Here is a 21,937-nt window from a genome sequence, read left to right as displayed (position 1 = left end):
TACCCGCACTCTGTGCTTTTCAGCTAAGATATGGATCCTTTATGTTGCTTCCCCTAGCCTTGTTTGTACATAATATTATATGTGTTTCTACGATTAGACAGTATAGACCTGTCCTGCTGTGTTGCTGTATCTCAGTGGGATGACCCCCAGTATCAGGTAATATCAACCCTAGGACAGCTCACTGTATATGCTACTCAATTAGTTATTATACCTGTGGTTACACCATCTGGGCCACTTAATCACATGGTACACAACCGGTGCTGTTTTTCTAGACATTAACTCCTGAGAAGTGGACCACATCCAGTTATTTAAACACTGAACTCCTTACAGGACAATTGGTATTCAATTTGCACAATTTACATTGTCTAAAAACTAGTCCTGTTCGCTGATAAAGTGTAAACACAGGAAGTCACTAGGAATTAATAATACTCCCTCTGTACTTAAAAAGGACCTCTTCCTATGAGTGGCCAGTGCTACCGTTGAATATCTCTGAGATCAGCCATTTTAGGCCCTTTTAGGGATTATCCCATGAGAATCCATCTACCCACACCCATTGACTGCACTAAAGGTGTGAATATAATTTGGAACCGTGGTCACCATCCCAGTTTACATTGTTTTTTTTTAGATTAATTTAATTTGACCAATGTTCGTGTTTTCTATTCGTCATTGCTTGTCTGACATTTCTAAATCCTAGTTTATAGTAAAAGTTAAGTTTTAATCAAGTTATTATTTCACCATTCTTGACCTGAGTGTTGCTTTAAAGGAGTTTTTTTTCTTGCTTTGCTCACTCTGTTCACTCAGACACTCCTAGCACCAATTCAGTTATACATTAGACCAGGGTTGTGCAAACTTTTGTTTGCGCCACCCTGCCTGTTATCCCCCCCAGTCCCAACCCCCTTACCTGCTCTCCTGCATCATATGATGTCCTACGCCATGTGACGTCAGGTTGCCATGGAAATGCGTTTCCATTTGACCCCACGGCGGCATTTGACGCCGCATTGACATACCATCGCCGGAGAGCAGGTAAGAGAGAGTTACAGAAGCCTTGACCGCTTCCCCAGCATTTAATTTCAATGTTGTGGGGAAGAGCGTGATGCCTCTGTAAGAGCTGTGCCCCCCCCCCGAAAATCTCATGCCTCCCAGTTTGCACACTCCTACACTAGACTGTAGCAAGAGCTGCTCTCCTCCCCTTCCCCCCACCATATCATATAATAAATGGTTTAAAAACTACAACTTAGTTCTTGTTTACTTTTCTATGTTGGGAGGAGAAATTTCTTTTTTTTCCCCCGAATAGCAACTACAGTAGGGGCTGCCCAGGGACCTCAGCTCTTTCTCTATACCAGCATCAACATAAAACAGATAGAAGGATCAAAGGATGAGTGCATATCAACTATTGACTTTAAAAAAATACATAAATATATACGGTATATATATATATATCCAATCCCATGCTGTGCTTTAAGAACAGCGAGCATTACCTTATAAGGATTCCATGTAAAAATGGATTTCAGGCATAAGATGATATGTGTTCTCATTTGCATGTCATTTCCCAGAATCCCGGATCCCTGTATGCTAGGTGATAATGTGAGACCTGGGTTGAGACCTGTCTAAGACATGTGAATTTGCTCACAAGTGATATTTTTATTTTCTATATGTGATACGATTGAGGTTTTTTGTCACCCTTTTCACCCACCATAACTTATATAAAGTATGGTATACATACAGTATACACGTGTGTACAAATTACCTTCCATGAATATTTTCCATCTTCATCACTTTCCTGTTGACAGACTGCTCCTATAGCCAGGCAGTGTTTTTTCCATAGTATGTCATTGTTCTCAACTATTTGATTCCAGCTTTTACATGTTCTTGCAGCAACACATAAACTTTTCATGTCAAGTGCGCCTAAAATTAAACACTTAATTTCTAACAGAAGGCTCTCAAAGTTTTTTGCGTCTTCCTGGACCGCGCAAGACTGCATTTCAATGTAGAATGGAAGTCAAGTATCTAAAAAGAAAAGAACAGTTAAGTCGCATGGAGGCTCATTGTATCTAATTAAAGTAGCAACCCCCTAAAAACATTTCTTTTATCCTTACCTGAACTGGAAGGTCTACCAAAGTAAAGCTGTGCTGTCTCTCTCCGTGTTTTGCTCTTGTTTCCTGCTCCTGATGTTGCAAGGTAAGAGCTCCCTGGCTCTTGGTTTAGTCCTGGACTGTTCCCCTCATGGTGAGCGCAGCAAGTTAGTTCTATCAGCTCTTGTAGTCATCTGCATTGTCTGACCTACTGCTCTACTAGAGATCGCATTGTTTTTTTCACCTACTTCTTATTTTATGCATTCCGGATGGTTTAATTTAATTTCTGTTATGTTCCTGTAATAAAAGTTATTCAGAAATTCAAATCATACTGAGCCCAAGGAAGCCTAGAAAAGAACAGTGAAAAAACACCTTTATCAGAGAGAAGCTGGGCACAGACAAGCTGCAGAAGTGAGTAGACACACATACTCTCAGGACAGCTGCCCAAAGCCCCTCAGTTCCACCCCTGAGCTGCATCCCCACAGCTAGGGCTACCAAGGGCCATGCTATGAACACCCACTAGGACACGGAGCAGGGCCATGGACACCTGTGAGTACAGCTGACCACTACAGGAAACCGGCTGTCACTATCAGAGACAGACACCTGCAGCATGGCAGAACTCCGACTCTCCCCAGACACCATGAAACTGATTGACAACGCTGACACTGAGTCCTTTAGGCCTCAATTATACCAGGAGCTGCAGAGCGATCCGGTGATGTCATCGTAGCAACGTCGCCGGTAGACATGTGCACATGCAAAAGCGATTTGTAGCACTACTGCAGAGGAGACATCACAGGTTTGTTTGTTTAAGATGCACTGTAATTGGCCTTGCAAATCACGTGACGCGGCCATCGCCTGTGAAAAACAAAATCTTTTCATGAGGTAGAAGCTTTGCAGTTCGTCGCGGCGCTTACGTCGCTACTGGTATGTGCGCTTTCATTGGATTTTATTATTTCGTTTTGAAGCTGCATGGCGCCTCACCAAGCGGCGTCACCAGCGATTTCTGGTATAATCGCGGTCTTAGACAACTGCAACATACTACCTGTGCAATTCTAGGACTCTAATTCTAGGCCAAGGTTGGCATATCACTTCCTACAGTACCTCTGCCCTACAGGTTCTTACCCTAACTTGCAGACAGCAACGTTACAAGTTGCACAGGCCACACAATGCACCCTGCAAAGGTAGTGGATGCTGTGACCCATCAGGATCAGTTCCTGGTGGCCCACGCCACTCGTCTGGCCACGTTGAACCAGGAGCTGGAAACCGTCACCTCTACATTGCAATTTCTTCAGCGCATCCAGGTCAGTTCCAGTCCTGCCCACATCCGCGCCTTCAGGTGCCAAACACGCCAATGCCCGTGGTCCTGAAAGAACCCAGGATTCCTACCCCAGTCCTTTATGGAGGTCTTCCCTCACCCTGTAGAGGGTTCTGAACCAGTGCCAATTCCATTTTGACATACAACCTTTGTCTTTCTCTACCCATCACTCTAGTGTGGCATACATCTTTTCCCTCCTTACAGATGAGGCTCTGGCGTGGACTTCACACCTTTATTAAAAAATAATTTCCTGCTGGATGACTCTGTCGCCTTCATGCGGGCCTTCCAGATGAGCTTCGACGCTCCCAGTCGTGCAATCTCTGCTTAGTCTGCAGTCCTACAAATCAGGCCTCATGGCACACTATGAGTTGAGGACCCTGGTAGCAGAGACTGACTAGAATGAGGGAGCTTTAAAGTCTGCATTCCGTCAAGGCTTAGAGGAGAGGCTGAACGACGAGCTAACTTACAGGAAAATCCCTGCTCATATAGAGGGCCTGATCGTCCTTTGCAATTCCCTCGATCTCGAAATGAGTGAGAGATGTCAGTTTCAAGAGCACTGTCATAAGCTCAATACAAAACACTTAATAGTCCAGCACTCCCTATATAAAGAAATCAGATCACTGGTATAGAACCAAAAAGGTAAGTTTTAATATATGCACAAATGAACCAAAAAAAGCATACAATACCACACATGGAAAACTACAATAACATAAAGGTAGTACCATATATGGGGTGTGCGGAGGAAAAAAGTGGAACAAAACAGGGGGGGGGGGGAAAAGGGGGGGGTATCAACAAAAAAAAGGTGGGTATACAGGGGAGTACAGGGGGCCAACATTTCGGGGATTAATCCTTTGTCAGGCCTGTTCCCCTCAGTCCCAAAAGGGACAAAAGGGTACTTCCCTGATCCCAGAACCCACAAAACCACAAATAGGCCCCAAATGAGAAAGATTAAACCCTCCACTAATTCTGATAGCAACGATTGGTAATTCTAAATGAATAAGTAATGACAAATATATCCTCCACTAATCTAAGTGTTCAATACTAGACAGAGATAAACATAGTGAGATAAATGCAAAATCTAACCATAAAGATCATAAACAGGATGCAGCACTAGGCGTTCAAAAGTCATAAGAGGTAGGTAGAATAAATCAAACCACAAGGTTCTCTGCACAATAATCAGAACATGCCTGCTCCTCACTCTGAAGGGTGCCTGCAATCACCTGCACAGTCAGGAAGTGTTTTACAGCCCTGATGACGTCATCCGCAGTGGGCGGGCTCTGAGATAAGGTAATTACATCCAGCTGATACCCAGAGCACGATCATTGACAACAGATGTCCTCTGCATAAGTGTAAACAGGAACAGTTGCCATGGAGAGCCCCGTGATGTGTGGAGATCAGTGTAAGCCTCATGCGCAGTGGTACTCCATGGTGTACTTGTGTGTCAATGCACAGCAGCAGGCAGCAGATCACCAGCAATCACACTGGGACCCAGGATTCATCCAGAAGGTGGATATAGGTGTACAGCAGTACGCAGCAGGTTACCAGCACTGACATAGGAACGCATGATATGTCCAGAAGATGGATATATATGCAAATCAGGTGTCAGAGACTCTGATGAGTCTCTGACACCTGATTTGCATACATATCCACGCATATATATCCACGCCCGACATCACCATACACCCTGGATTACTCAAAAGCCTTGCGCTATCTACTGAATGTTGGTGGAGAACTCTGAAAACCAGCACACCAACCACCGCTCACTCAAATGGCAAACATCATCAAGTAACAACTTGCAAACAACTACTCAAATTTCTACTCATACTATTACTCTCTTTAGCAGGTGATATTGAACCTAACCCAGGCCCTCCCATTACAACTCTGTCCCATACCCCTGAGAAAACCCCCTTCAAATTCCAAAAAGGGCTATCTGTCACCCATATAAATATCCGGAGTGTGCTGCCCAAACCGGATGAACTAAGAGCATGGTGCCTTATGCATAAACCAAAAACCATTGTTCTTACAGAAACATGGCTAACCCCTAAAACTCCTGATGCACATATTGCCAGTCAGGGATACTCCATTTCTAGGAGAGATAGGTCAAAGAGAGGAGGAGGGGTGTTATTTTATATTGCAGACACCCAACAATTTACACTGTTAAATTGCCCCCCAAGCCCAACCTCTTTTGAAATCCTAGTTGGTAGAATATGCCTCCCCTTTTCTAAGACCATCCTGCTTGCTGGCATCTACCGCCCCCCTACAGTCCCTGACTGATATCACCCAGTTTCTTGGCTCCATTTCCTCTCTGAATGAGAAGAGTGAGCTGCTAGTTTTTGGGGATTTCAACTTCAATTGGCTTGACCCTAAAAACCACAAAATCCACACACAAATTAAATCGCTTAACCTATCGCAACTCATTTCCCAACCCACACGGACAAACCTGAAATCGCACAACCATTCCTTGCTTGACTGGATTCTCTCCTCAAATCCCAGCAGAATACAATCCTCTGGCATCCTTCCTGACATTTTCAGTGACCATGCAATAGTGTACTGTGTAAGGAAAATTAAACCGCCCCAATCAAGCCCTAAAGTTCTCCTCACTAGAACATTTAGAAACTTTAACCCACAACAGTTTCTGGATGACCTTACCAACTGCCCTTGGCACAGAATCGATTTAATTCCTGACCCTGATTCTGCGCTCGACTATTTCCAGTCCGAGTTCTTAAAACTCTGTGATACCCATGCTCCACTACGCAGAATAAGGGTACGGGGTGCTCACCTTCCATGGGTTACACCTGACCTTATAGCAGTCTACCAGTTCAGGGATGCCTTGTGGAAAAGCTACAAAGTAACTGGCACTACCAAGGATCTCAATCACTAGAGATGCCTGCGGAACATGTGCACAAGGCAAACAAGGCATGCAAAAGCACAATATTATTCTGACAATCTCCTCCAGAATACATCAAGCCCAGCTAACTTCTGCAAGGTTATCAACAACATATTCCAGCCTTCTAACCATCAACAGCCAAGTAATATCACTAAGGGCGATATTACTCTGACAAACCCCACCGACATTGCAAATGCATTCAATGATTACTTTGTTGGGTGTGCTACTAACTTATTAGCGAAACGCAACCCAAACCACAAACCTGAATCTCATCCTGGGAGTACCCCTATAGACCCACCCACTCCCAAAACTGCCAACAATTTTCCATTTGTCCCAGTATCCAAAGAGGAAATTACACAAGCGCTCCTCAAATTAAAACTAAGCAGCCAATGTGGACCTGACTTACTACAATCTAGGTTCCTACGACTTGGTGCCCCAGCAATTGCCAAACCAATTGCTTCCATAGTCAACTCTATCCTGTCTGCAGGCCATATCCCTAAGACCTGGAAAGCTGCCAGAGTTGTACCAATCTTCAAAAGTGGGGACAAAAACACTGTCTCAAACTACAGGCCAATCTCCCTTCTCCCAATCCTATCCAAAGTCATGGAAAAATGTATCCACTCCCAATTAAGCGATTACTATAACAAGACAAATTTCCCTAGCCAATTCCAATCTGGCTTTCGCCCCAAACACTCTACCGTAACTACCCTGTTAAAAGTTTGCAATGAAATCCAGTGTGGAATGGAAAGGGGTCAACTCACTGGTGCCGTATTCCTAGATTTTGCAAAGGCTTTTGATACTGTTGATCATGCTATCCTGCTTAACAAACTCCAGAGCTCTGGAATAGGGAAGCATACTTTAAACTGGTTTCAGTCCTACCTATCAGGTAGATCCCAACATGTGCCCATCTCAGGCTCTAACTGCAACCCCCTGGATATCACCTGTGGTGTACGGCAAGGCTCTGTTCTGGGGCCCCTATTCTTCTCAGTGTTCATCAATGATCTTCCCACAGCTTGTCAGGAAGCCTCAATAACATGTATGCAGATGACACAATCATATATGCACACAGCCATAGCCTCTCTGACCTTCAACACATACTTCAGTCTGACTTTTTGAGACTCGAAAAATGGATTTCCCAAAACAAACTGTTTTTAAACACTGACAAGACTGTAACAATGGTATTTGGGACCAAGACTAAATTTTTAAAGCTTCCAGCGACTGAGTTCCAGATTAGAACTAACACTAGTCACTAGTTTTAAATACCTGGGCATATGGTTTGACTCCCACTTAACATTCGGGATGTACATTGATACCCTGACAACCAAGACCTATGCCAAACTAGGGGTAGTTTACAGGAACAAATCCTCCCTAAGTCTCCTGGTCAGAAAGCGTATCGCACAGCAGATGCTAATGCCAATTATTGACTATGGAGACATAGTATATGGCTCAGCACCTCAAACCCACCTTAGCAAACTTGACACCTTCTACAATTAAATTTGTCGTTTTGTTCTCCAATGCAACTATAACACACATCACTGCGAAATGCTCAAAGAACTCAATTGGTCATCGCTCGAGTCTAGGCGCAAAGTTCACCTTTCCTGTCTTGCCTTCATATTCCTTATGGGCAAGCTACCCAGCTACCTGAACAAGCTCCTCACCGCTACCACATGCAGCACCTATCATCTGAGATCAGACTCCAAAAGACTGTTCATGGTCCCAAGGCTCAACAAAGTATCCGGACGTTCCTCCTTCTCTTACTGTGCACCCCAAAACTGGAACAACCTACCAGAGACTCTCACATCCACCACCAGTTTAAGTTCTTTCAAATCTAAGGCTGTCACACATTTTAATCTGGTCTGTAACTGTTTCATACGCCCATAATATATATTATCTTTAACTGTGCCTGCAATGTCTTGTATATAATGTATATCCTGCTCATTTATGTAACTGTATTTGTAACCATGTATTATTTGTCTTAACTCTTTACCCAGGACATACTTGAAAACGAGAGGTAACTCTCAATGTATTACTTCCTGGTAAAATATTTTATAAATAAATAAATAAACCTTGTGGTTTGATGTTTTCTACCTACCTCTTATGACTTTTGAATGCCTAGTGCTGCATCCTGTTTATGATCTTTATGTTTAGATTTTGCATTTATCTCACTATTTTTATCTCTGTCTAGTATTGAACACTTAGATTAGTGGAGGATATATTTGTCATTACTTATTCATTTAGACTTACCAATTGTTGCTATCAGAATTAGTGGAGGGTTTATTCTTTCTCATTTGGGGCCTATTTGTGGTTTTGTGAGTTCGTGGATCAGGGAAGTACCCTTTTGTCCCTTTTGGGACTGAGGGGAACGGGCCTGACGAAGGGTTAATCCCGGAAACGTTGCCTCCCCTGTACTCCCCTGTATACCCACCTTTTTGTTGTTGCCCCCCCCCCTTGTTTTGTTCCACTTTTTCCTCCACACACCCCATATATGGTACTATTTTTAAGTTATTGTATTTTTCCATGTGTGGTATTGTATGCTTTTTTTTTGATTAATTTGGTATATATTAAAACTTACCTTTTTGGTTCTATACCAGTGATCTAATTTCTTTATACAGGGAGTGCTGGACTATTCAGTATTCTGTATTGTTTTGAGAGGGATTGGGTCCTCTCTAGTCCTTGGCACCCCACATTGTATACTTTATTTCATTAGTGTGAGTGCTGTTTATCGTTATTGTATTGCACTCTCATAAGCTCCTGAGGAGGAAGTCTGAGGAGGAAGTGGGGGAGCACATGCAGTTGGGTAGTATGTGCTTCACGGAACAGGAAAAGCAGTACCGTTGCTCTACGGGGTTGTGCCTCTACTGTGGCCAGGATAAGTTGGGCATATACACCATAACTTCTCCACCTTCCAGTGCCTGATGACTCCCATCCGTCTATGTTGGCAGAACCACTCCATCTCAACTGAGGCCTTCGTAGATTAGGGAGGTGCCGGTGTGTTCGTGGAGCAGGCCTTTGCCAATCGAGCCGGCATTCTCCCCCTGAAGAAGCCATTGCTCATGGTTATTTCCACAGACAAGATGGAAAAGTCACGTGAGACACAATGAGATGCCAAATAGTTGTAGAGGTGATGAGATTGCAACCCAGGAGATCTTACTCCATACACATTGTTTTTTAAAATGTTTTAAAGAATGTACTCATCGTGAGTACGCCTTTTAGAGATTATTCAGATAAAATGTATTTGTTTGTACCGTCTACACTATTGCATTTTTTCCATCTTTCCCGAGATTGCCTACACCTATCAGACAGATCCTACCAGAGTTTGCCACAGTATAGGAATTGCTATTTTACATTGCACAGAATGTGAGTACTGTAGACATTTCAGAAGATCCTCCAGAGCTACACTTAAAGTTCCTTACCTTTTGCGATATTGTGCCATTGACTTCCTGTGGTTTCTTTTCTCCCACATATTTGATACCATCTTACGTGCCCCTTCTTTGAAGACAACTGTATATGCTAAGGAACCAAGGCGACGGTTCTTAATTTTTGGGTTTGAGTGCAGGATTTTTATCATCATATTATTGCACATATATAATTCACTGTATTGCACATTTATATATATATTTACACTCACTATATTAATTTTTTTCACTGTCATTATTTAATGTGTTCACAATTAATGCACTAATAATATTTTTTTATATGGACTTTCATTTGTGTGTTTGAGGCCATCCACTGCTGATTATCTGGCACTGGGGAAGCGCCAAAGAAGACACTTTTTTAGATTAACACTATAATGATATTATTTCTATCGACCTAGATCCAATAATGTGAAGACCGATGCCCTATCCCACCAGTTCTCAATGGACGACATGGACTCAGTGGAAAAGAGTCCCATCATCCCCCTGTCTAAATTAATCTCTCACCTCTATCGTCCTTCAGAGCATCATGAAAGCCCGGGCCAACTTTTAGTTCCCTAGTCCAAATTCTTCGTTTCCTCTTCTTTTTGGCAGGAAGTCTTACGATGGGGACATGCATCCAGGGTTGTAGGTCATCCAGGGGTTTGCAAAATTTTGGAGTTCCTTGAAAGAATTATTTTGTGGCCATGTTAGATATGTGTGCAGAGGTATGCAATGGAGACCGTTTTTAAGATGAAACTAAAATAAGGCTTTATTGCCTGTTCCTTTAAACAATACTGCAAACAAAAATATGCATAAAACAATAAGCACTTATCCCTGTGTAAGGGCTAACTTACTACCCCAGTCCCTCACTGTAGGCTGGGGGGGAAAAGCCCCTTAGACACTTATCACCCCAAAGTCTCAGTGGTACCTTAACGCTGATGGCCCTTCATGTCAGTGGTGTCCAGGTAGGTGTCTGCTTGAGGGTCCAGGCATAAAGGTCTGGTCCCCTTTTGTCTTCCTCTCAGACCATAGCCCTCCTTTTCCTTATAGCAGCTCCCTTGAGAGCTATTGAATCTCCTTCCAGTTTCTCAGTGTGACGATTGAGAGGATTTGGCCCGGGATTAAAGGGGTTACACCCCAATTGGCCACCCTCTAACCTCACCAGGGAGACAAGGGGGTAACTGGGCTGAGGTCCAGAAATGTGATTTAACCCTTGTTATAACATGAAAATGTATATTCCCCTGTGTAAATGTATTGTGTTATCCTAGTGTTTGCACCCACACATACACTAGGGTTGCTGCAGGAGGGAAAGGGTTAATGTTAAAACAGTGATTCTAGCCCTTTGTTTAAATTACCCTCAAAGATGCCTGCCTACTAAATGCAAATGGTCAGGAGGGCTACCAAATGGTTAGGAAACAGCCCTGATCAAAGGCCCAGCCACTCTACCTGTTTGCAGGAAGCTAGAGTGGGGGGTGAGCGTTATAACTCACACTTACAAACCATAGTATCCTGCCATGTGGTAGACTGGCCATACGCCTCTGATTTAGGAGTGGGGCTACAGAATGAGTGACCTTATTAAATATAAGAATATTATGAGATGTCCTTGGCTGAACGTGCTAAGAGTTACATAGGTGTATTCGTGGGACTTACCCGCAACTAACGGATACAGACACCTGAGGTTTAACAGATACTAAGAGGCAGATATTAATATCTCTCTTAATTTTAGTATTACGCGGTAATATTTAGTCTCATTGGGAGCGTCATGTGTGACGGAATGTATTAATATTTCTCGCGTGCCAGTAAGTATTACTGAACTGAAGTTATGAAGTTATTCACAGTGTATATGGGATTTTGAATCTGTTGTGAAAACGGCAAACTCCCTCTGTTATGGTAATAGGCAAGCAGAACATCTTGCTAGAATTTACATAGCCTGGTGATCAAAGGCTAAATTGCCTAATTGTTTATGTTGGAGGCAGGAACCAAGAAATTGAATGTTTTTTTAAATGTGATACTTCACACTAAACAAGGGAAGTCCAAAAGCTGCTTCAGAAAGCTTCAAAGACTTTTGCTAGGCTTTTCGGCATCTAGGGTTAAGAGATGAGTTTGACATGGTATTTAAGTCAGAGTCACCCCTTACTCAAATGTCTTTCATGCCTGTGTCTTCATGCATGAGTCTTCATTCATGGGCTGCATGTATTGCTGTGATGTCAACTGAAATATGGAAGAAATGGCCCATCCTGTATCCTGATGGCTTTCTTGTCATAATCTTTAAGTAAGTGTCTATATTTTGCCTGTTATTTGTATATTGTGTGTGTTCACCTTTATCAAGGAATAAATTATATTTTATCATATCTAAGTCTCGTCCAAGTTCAACCCAGTTATATATATTTTGGTGTATTATTAATAGCCTGTCGCAAAGCTCCCGTCACACTCAGATCAGGCTATTTCTAACAGTCCTAATCAGCCAGGTGTAGTGTGGTTGATTGCCTGTGCAATTAACCAGCACACTGCTGGATTTAGAGGCAATTTCTCTCAAACAGTGAAGTCCCTGTTACAGGCCAGAATTGAAAACTAATGTGCAGGACTTTGTATCTGTGTGGAAAATGGTTCCTCGAACATTGCTTTGTGGGTTTCTGCAGTCACTGTGGATACCCTCTAGTCCATGGAAGCACCTCCTCATTGTCTTCATTGTGGAGCTTCCCCCATCTCACAGTATGATGACCATCCTTGTCGTCGTGGCCCATTTCTCAAAAGAAGTGCACTTCGTGCAGTTAGAAAAGCTTCATCAGAGCTGGTAGACATCTGTTTTGTTTATATGGTCTGCCAACGTAAATTGTCTCGTACAGAGGGTCGCAATTTATATCAAGATTTTAGAAGGCGTTTGGGGATTGATCTTCATTTCTCCTCAGTATACCATCCTCAGTCAAACAGTCAAACTGAACGTGCCAACCAATTCCTGGAACAATATCTGAGGTGCTATGTGAAAGAGAGCAACAGAACGATTGGGCAGAGCTTCTACCATGGCAGAGTTTGCCCATAACTCAGACTCACACAATTCTTTGGGCTGTTCACCCTTTTTTGCTGCTTTAGGTTACCATCCCTGTACCTTCCCTCTTCATTCCTCAACGGTAGGCGTTCCAGCAGATGACTCCAGGGCAGAGAATCAGCATGATCTTTCGAAAGAGATTTGGGCTACTCTTCACTTGGCTACGGAGAGACAGAAGAAATAGGCTGACAAACGAAGGAGGCTATCACATACTTATGTCATAGGACAGGGGTGCATAAACTTTTTAAGTTGCATCCCCCTGCCTCTTACCCACTCTCCAGTGTCTCATCTCTGCGGTGTCATGTGATGTCACAATGACATCGCGATGTTGTGGCGTCATTTGACGGCGCGTTGCCATTTGATGTAATGATGCTTCGTTGTTATGGCGACACATCATCAGAAGAAGCCAGAGAGAAGGTAAGAGGCAGTTGCAGAGGCTCCGCCCTTTCCCCCGGCATTCAATTTTAATGTTGTGGGAAAGAGCACAGAGCCTCTGTAACAGCAGTGCCCCCTTAGAAAATTGTGCACCTCCAGTTTGCACACCCCTGTCATAGGGGACGAAGTGTGGCTGTCGACACAACATTCAGCTACACCAACCTTCAACCAAATTTGGACCATGGTTTATTGGTCCTTACAGGATCAGCCAAAGATTGAATGAGGTGGCCTTTCACTGGAGCTTCCTTTTTCCTTGAAAATCCCCTAAACATTCCACATGTCACAAGAAAGCCTGTCTTGAGGAATAATTTTTCTACCTCTTCACCACTTCCTAAACCAGTAACCATTGATGGCCAACTGGAACATGAGATGCAGCAGATATTGGACACACGTATGTCCAGAGGCTCTTAACGGTGTCTGGTGGACTGAAATATGTACGGTCCTGAAGAGAGGAGTTGGCTAAAGGCTCAAGAAGTCCACACCTACATTGGTCAAGGTGTTTCATCATCGCAATCCTGAAGAGGTGGGATGGGGAGTTACTGTGAGGATTCGCTGTGCAGCCAATGTGGCTGTCAACAGGAAGTTAGCTCACAATCTCACTGAAGAAACCATGGCCATCTTTCTTCCAGGCAATTCCTGCCCTCACTACCAAACCAGGAAGTCAGCCTATCTGACTCTGATTGTTAATACCTGCTTCAGGGCCTTAAATACCAGCCAATTGCTCTAAGCCAGTGCCCATGCAAAGTATTATTATACTGGGTTTTCTTCCTTGTCCTGTGTTTTCCCTGTCCTTGCTATTGATCTTGTTGTGACCTTGGAGCTGTGACCTGACTCTCCCTGCCTTGAACTCTGCCTGCCTCGACCCCAGAACTGGACCCAACCATATTCTCCTACCCCCTGCCTTGCCCCGAAACCGGACCAAACCATTCTTTCCTGACGCCTGCCTCAACCCTGGAACCAGACATGACCATTCTTGCCTGCCGCCTGCCTCGACCCAGAACTGGACATCACTACCCATGCATTTCTAGGACTCTGATCCAGGTCAAGGTCACTTCCTACCTCTGCCCTGTGGGTTCGTATCCTAACTTGCAGACAGCAATGTCACTCCTTTTGTGTATTACACACACACCTCAAAATGTGTCACACTTAACAAGCCTGCAACATAACAATACATTATTTTCATTAGAGCTCCAAACACTGTGCTGGCAACACAATTAGGCTAAGGGACATTGGACTCAGGGAATAGTATCAAGGACAATAGCGCACCATCCTTAATTACTGTTTATGTACATGTATATATATTATTGTGTATTAAGTATAGTGTGTTTTTTGTTATCTTTAAGAATAAGAATTTCCAGGTTAAGGTTGCCCTAGGGTCATAAAGTACCAGTTTATATATACACACGTTTTGCTGGTTTTATACAAGAGGTCCAATTATGGTGTACTAAGGGAGGAAGGACTCAGACCCCGCTAACGTCTGAATCTAACGCTTTTGGAAGAGATTAACCGTATTTTAACACACTATTTGCTACATCGTGTTAAATTATATATTTTTCCTAGTAAAGAGACCAAGGACTCTGCAAGGTAAGACTTTAAAATTATCATTGGTGGTGTCAACATATTGAGGTGTATTGTGACGGATTAGGGGGAGATATAGGTTATTTTTGGGACCCAGTGAGGATATAAGGGAGTCAGCTGGCTGGCTGGAAGTATTAACCTTTGTCGCATACACAAGTCATGCACTCACAGGTGTGCCGTTTGTGACACCCACACATTTTCAAACTGGTTAAACTAGCTTGTAAATTACAAATTTGTATATTAGAGATATTTAAATGTCACAAACAGTAGCAATACACAGTTTACTTACCAAACCAAATGACCACCAAGGTGAGTGCTTAATTCCTTATACTCCGCTTTCTTCTAGTCAAGATTTGTACTGGGCCTGTCATAGAACTTGTTTCGGTGTGACATTATCAAGTGTTTGGCATTGTAACGATATTCCTTTCCTTTAAGGGTTTTATTGTCCTGATATTATCAAGCAAGTTTTAAAGGGATTGTAGATGTGGCAGCCACTGTAGATAGCTGGAACAGGAACAGGAACCTACGTCGTGCCACTGAAACACAGCTTGAGTAGGATGGACTTAATTGTAGTTGTAGCTGACTCCTTTTACAAATGTAGCACCGAAAATGGAAGTTCACTGGAACAACCAGCAGTATCATGCAAACAGCAGCAGCAGAGAAGTTAAAGGTTTGCTTATCCAGTGAGACAAGAAGGAAGATGTGACCTCTTTTATAATCTTTTAAGAAACACCTCTATTCCTGTTGTAGGATCAGGATTGGATAATATGTCTCCCTCCAGAATATTCTTCCTTATGCAGCCACTAGATTGGTCAGAGTAGTCTTCCACTGAAAAATGCAGCGTGAAATTCAGCTTTAGATGACTCATAAGCTATGAATCACATGGTGCACATGAAGAAGGGTTTAAAACAGCTGGAGTTGAAGCCAGTGGCATGGACAGTCACAATATAAGTGCTGCTAGTGTTTGAAAATTATTACTTAGCACATCTTTGGGCCAAAAGGTATAAGCAGAGCTGTCAAGGGTCCCACCTTTTGTGATGTCAGACAGGGCCTCACACATGCATGAGGTATGTGTGAGATCACATCTCACCTTCAGAGCAGGAGATCATTTCCTGCAGAAGAAGGGGAGCGCCTGCCGGGGGCAGAGTAATTACATTTGTAGGTGGGATAGTAACATATGGGCAGAGTAATAACACAAGGGATGGTGTTAAGATGATGGGCAATATTTCCTTAAGTCTCTCGGCTGCAAAACTGGGTCAACGTATGTGCAAAAGAATTGCTCCAGATTTATCAAAGAAAAAAGTCCAATTACTTTCAATGGGATTCCTTTTCTTTGATGAATATAGAAAACGGCAATTCACCAGGCGCTTCTGCTAGAGTCCTGTACTAATAATGATGTAAATAAAAACAACAACAATGGACACAATAAATAAAATGAATATCAAAAAATATACAAACGGTGACGGATTGCAGCTCAACCTTCACTGGACCTTCCTTGTTGATCCTCTATTCATGCTGATATCGAGAAGTCAGGGAGCGCAGTACACCGGTGAATATATAAAGAAACAGAAATCCACAGAAAATAGTGCAACTCTATATATACAAAATGCCACAGATAATATCCAGACCTTTACTGCAAATCCATCACATGATTTTTTGCTATTCATGCTATCTCAGGACCCCACAATCAGGACTTACTATCTCATGGTGATCTGCAAGTATACACAGTGTTTATTTATATTCATTAGTGGTCATTTAATGTATCATATTATCCTTTGTTGGTGTCTTAGGTGGTATTGGATTGGCATTCAACATATATAGCAGTTATTTAGGTCACAGCATACAGCTTTTCAATTTTGACCGGCCGGTCTTTACATATATGTTACAGGAGTTTATAATTTCTTGTGGGCAGCAATATTTGGTCTTTTTTATATTAAAAGACTCATGATTTCAGTATTGCTTTTCTATGTACTGGATATTTTTCAGCTGTAGGGACTCCTTGGGGACTGTTTTAAATTTTGTATTTGTCGTGTAATCCATGTCCTTTGAATAAACAAACTTTTTATTATTACTTTGCTTGAGTGCTTTCAGTGGGACACTTTTTCTCTTTTTCTTTTCTGGTATTCATTTAATATCGTCCCCAGCACCGTCATTAAGCTGTCATTCATTTACTTGTCAGCATTATACAATATGTACAATTTGATTTTAGCGATTTTGTGTTATTTCTCCAGTTAGTTGCAGGCTCATTCTTTTTGCTGTTATATATATATATATATATATATATATATATATATATATATATATATATATATATATATATATTTTATTTATATATACATATATATATATATATATATATACATAATTAATAGATTTCATTATATGTTTTGGTATACTTCATAACTTTCGTTATAAGTCTTGTATGGTTCTTATGCAACTCACTAAGCTATAAATAAGTAATCATTTTTTATTTTTCAAAAAACGTTATCCGCAGTATTTGTTCTCTGACACCATTCTTATTTTACATTGGAGTGCTGAGAACCACTGGGTTTCTGTACATTATAGCTGAGGGAATAGGGTTCCTTCACATTTCCCTAGACACCCACATGTTATTTTAATATATTTTAAATCACTAGTGGTGCTGTGTAACCATTGTATATTTATTATTCAAATAGTTTTAGAGCCGGATAACATATCTCACCGTTCAAAAAATGCCATGATTCAGATGATATAAGATATAAGAATCGGCCATGTCAATAATAATAAGAGGGGTGGAAATAGAACCAAATAAGTAACATAAAAATAAAAGTATCACAGAAGGTTATGTACAGATATGTTAAGACTTAATGGTTTCGGTGCCGCGTTAAACCAAGTGTAAATCCCTGGCATTTATTTGCATGTTGCGGCACCGTGAGGGTGACTGCACCCCAGGTGCAAAATAAAATTTTGCAGGTGCCATACTACTATGCAGTAGCGGTAGGTGGTGGTAGTTTGCTAGTTTGTCTTTAATCTAAATGCAATGTAACCCACCTCTTATTCCCATACATTGTTTCAATGCCAAGAATGACATTTAGAGTAAATTAGAGCTTAGAGATAAATCACAAAGTGTGAAGTAATACAATCTTCTTACAACAATACAATCTTTTTCAACCAACATCTTCTGGCTGGAGGCTATAATCGCCTAGGCAGCACCATACATTTTAGATTTCTTCCTATCAGGTCACCGGTTCGTCCAAGACAATGACCCAAAACACAGTGCATCTGCTACATTTATTAAGGACAGTGGAATCAAATGGGTCTGAACACCACCAGAGTAAGTATTGTAATTGCTTTGAGCAGTAGTATACTATTAACTGTGATGTACTGTGTTGTTGTTTGTGCCTGTTTTATTCTTGGCAATAACTGTACTGTATTTGTCTATATATTTGCAGATCCTCGTTTTGAACCCCATAGAAATGGTGTGGCATGTGATGATACATCATCTGACAAAGTATGTGAAGCCAGCAAACAAAGATGAGCTAGACAAAGGGGATCCTGATGTAATGGAATTAATCTAACTGTGGAAATGTCTAATAATTACATTATATACATAATGTGTTACCGTTGGTTATTGAATGAAACAGAATGGCAATAGGAATATGATTTTAAAAAAATCATTGCCTTATATTTCAAACTAAACAACTTTTGTTTTCTCATATCTTTTTTTACTCTTCCAGATACAAGTTTTGGTAACAGCTCACAAGTATTAACCAATGATGGGGTGTGAACGTCTTCATCAGATTTCACTTTTGGTTAACAAAAGGCTGATTGATCGGTGAGTTAATCGTTTATACTTTTAACAATGCATGCAATCAGTATTTAGCAAACAAACTTTTGCTGCATACACCACGCCCAACTTAGACATGGACACTCAGGAGATGTAACGTTGCTAACTGCAGTCCAGGGGACGGGCCTGCAGGGTTGAGCTAGGGAGTATAGTAAATGACCCTTGACCTGGGATCTAGTGCCTAAACAAGCAGGGATAGTCCGGTCTGGTTCTGGGATCATTGGCATTATGCGGTAGAAAATTCAGGGTCATGGTTTGAAAGTTCAGGGCAAGAGAAACAGGACTGGAATGGAACAAGACTGGAAACAGGACTCTAATGGAACAGTAATGAAAACAGGAATAGACCTGGAACAGGTAAAGCTAGTAAAACAGATGTGGTCCGGGGGCACAAGGGTTAGAAAACTATTCTTGGGCAAAGCCTGGGAGTATCTGGCTGCTATTTAAGGCCCCGGGGCAGGTGCAGCTAATAACCAGTCCCAGGAGGAGGCTTGCTTCCTGATTCAGTGGCCATCTTGGTGCACCCACCGAAGTCAAAGGTGTGTCTTTTGGTGAACCCGGAGAATTCACACAGAATCCAGTTCCTTTGTGACAGCCACCTCTGACGGTTCTTGCAATGCAGGCGAAAAGGAAGAATTCACTAGTTCAGAAGTATTGTCTGATTCATCAGTTGTCAGGCAGATGAAGCTGATCAAACAGAAAAGGTAATTGGTCAACTGACACTAAAACAGAAAACAGTGGTTCAGTAAATCTTGATATGCAGAATGGATCAGATGAATCAACCTGTTGGTGGTAGTCTGTTTTTTTGGATACAAAAAAAGCTTTCCATGAGTAGTGTCCCATGAAACAGACTGATTTAATAGCGTCATAGGAAGACTCCGATGACATCACAGGCATCATTAATTCAGAGGCAAAGACTTGCTGCTCAGTGGATTACATATACATAGATACCAGTTCATGATGAGAGACTGAATACTTGGACATGAAGAGTGGCACTAAATCTGGGGACTCGGCACAGGCTGTGTACGCCGGTCAGAAGGCAGATAGACAGATGTCAATTTCTCCACATGAGTTCCAGAGTACAATGTAAAAAGCACAGAGGATTGGTCAGAATCATAAGGCAATAGCTCTCGTGGAGTCATTTTATTATTCTGATCAGCATGCAGAAGGTCATGATAAAGTCTACCACAGGTTGAATCCGGAAAGGACAGCATGGATAGTGACAAAGGGGCCCCAATGAAAGGGTCAGATATAATCCTCTAGTCTAGGTCCAGTCCAGTTTCATATAGCTATTTATCTTTGACAGTCAAAGCAACAAGATAGTTCTCTGCCGTTGGATTGACCCTCAGTAGGAGGCCAATATTCTTGGGCAGTTGGGTGTCTGGGTGCATCAATACAGATGCCTGGGAATAAGCAATGGTTACTTCAGGCTCTGCAAGGGAATCGGTGAGTGGTAAACTTGGCTTGGAAGTGGAAGCCACAAAATCAGCAAGGGCTACATCAGGTTCTGCAAAGGAATGTAAGGATTCTGCTCGATCCGTGCTGGGTTTTGTTGCGGTTCGGGTTTTCCAAGTCACCTGCCCTTTCTGCTGACTGTGGCCATTTTGAGTACTAGCAGCCTGCTATAGAAGGCTGCAGTTCCTAGTGGGAGTCGCCGAGCAAAGTTCTAACGTTTGCAGCTCTTGTTGGTCTTTGTATTCATGCTTTACCTATATTGCCTGCTTTGATTCCCCTGTTGCTGACCCTGGACCGAGACCCTGACCTCACTGCTTTTTGCCTGCCCTGACCGTTGCATGTCTCCTGGACTTTGCAACACCACCGCCAGCCATGACCCCTGCCTGCTTACCAACTACAGATACTCTTAAAGGACTCTGTCCTTGGACTCTTGTCGCTTTATTTGCATCCCTACCTCAGCTCTGCGGGTCCGCTTCCTGATTTGAGATGAGCACTGTCACAGGGAATCAGTGAGCGGAAAAGTTGTCTTTGGAGTGAGAGCCATGAAATTAGCTATATGTACGTCAGATTCTTCAGAGGAGTCAGTGAGAGGTAAACTTGTTTCGGAATTGAGAGACTGAAAATCAGCATTGGGTATACCAGGAATGGCAGAGGAGTCAGGGAAAGGTAAGTTTGTCTTTAAAGTGGGAGACTTTAAATCAGCAAGCGTTATATTAGATACTGCAGAAAAAAAGGTGAACTTGACTTTGAAACAGGAACCTTAGAATCAGCACTAGGGACAACAAACACTGCAGGGAAACCAGTGACAGAGGAACTTAAACTTTGAAGCAGGAGCCGTGGAAATTTTGCTTTTTGGCTCCTAAAAGGCAAATATAGCTTGGGGACCCTAAGAAAAAGAAATGGGTATCGCAAGGCGGTTAGGAGCAGGACTTGATGGGCTGAATTGACCACAGAGGGGCTGCAGCATAGTGGTGTTGGTGTCTAGCTTCCGTTCCAATGTAGCTAGGTGATTATCATAAGTCCCAATGAGCTGACCCTGAATGGTCATGGCCGTCTCTACTTCTGCAGGGTCCATTGCAGTGGCCTGAGCAATGTTTAATGTTGCTAACTACAGTCCAGTAGATAAACCTGCAGGGCAGCGGTAGGGAGTATAGTAACCAACCCTTGAACTGGGATCTGGTTCCTGGACAAGCAAGAATAGTCGGATTCGATTCCGGGATCATGGACAGGGTGTGGCAGCAATGTCTGGGTCACGGCTCCAAAGTTCAAAGCAAGAACAACAGGACTGGAAACAGGAACATGACTGGAAACAGATGAAGGTTTTCCTAAACAGGAGTCTGGTGCTCTAGAGAGTTTAAGACACTTTATGAATTGTTCATATATTTTGATGCAATAATTAGGTATCTCATGAGAATTGACCCTTTGTAATTAGGATTGGTCAGATCTGTGTATATTTGAAAAAATTGTGTCACGGGTGTCCTCTTAAAGAGCCCAATCACCGTCTTTAGATGACAAAAGGTCAAATCATAAGAAATGGCAAACACTCACAGATTGTTGAGAAGGATGCATCCTGATAGTAATGAAGGTCAGAATAGGGAACCTCAGTGTGCAAATCCGCTGGATACAGGAACAATGGAGGGGAAAACGAAGATGCGGTGCACCAAAACTTGAATAAGAGCGCAGAGAGGGTGAACTCCAATAAAAGTTAATTATGTCAAGTACATGGAGATATATATATAGCAGAGTAGATCCCAAGAGGATCAAAAAAGACTCCCTCATATATCGAGCACTCAATGTTGGGGTGCAGTAGTAAGACTCACAGTGGTCTATCGGTTAAATACCGTTGATAGGGCAAAATAGGCCCATCATGGCCGGAAAGAGCTAGGAAAATAATAAAGTTTTATTCAAATAATTTCAAATAGTCAAGTTAA

At 42.3% G+C, this 21,937-nt stretch overlaps 1 protein-coding gene across 1 annotated transcript in view; it reads right to left on the bottom strand.

Moving 5' to 3' along the window:
- The window catches only part of FBXO48 (F-box protein 48), a 61,878-nt gene that overhangs the window by 1,675 nt on the left and 38,266 nt on the right, over nucleotides 1-21,937 (bottom strand). The window contains exons 3-6 of the mRNA XM_075596085.1: nucleotides 16,187-16,243; nucleotides 15,018-15,556; nucleotides 2,097-2,369; nucleotides 1,748-2,007 (exon numbers count right to left, since the gene is read on the bottom strand). Of these exons, the coding sequence (XP_075452200.1) occupies nucleotides 1,748-1,981 (234 nt within the window). The 5' untranslated portion in view covers nucleotides 1,982-2,007; nucleotides 2,097-2,369; nucleotides 15,018-15,556; nucleotides 16,187-16,243. The remainder of the gene's footprint in view (nucleotides 1-1,747; nucleotides 2,008-2,096; nucleotides 2,370-15,017; nucleotides 15,557-16,186; nucleotides 16,244-21,937) is intronic.

The sequence above is a fragment of the Ascaphus truei genome, chromosome 4 (assembly GCF_040206685.1).
Source record: "Ascaphus truei isolate aAscTru1 chromosome 4, aAscTru1.hap1, whole genome shotgun sequence".
Taxonomy (NCBI): Eukaryota; Metazoa; Chordata; class Amphibia; order Anura; family Ascaphidae; genus Ascaphus; species Ascaphus truei.
The sequence above is the reverse complement of the archived record's forward strand: the minus strand, read 5'-3'. Positions and strand labels throughout refer to the sequence as shown.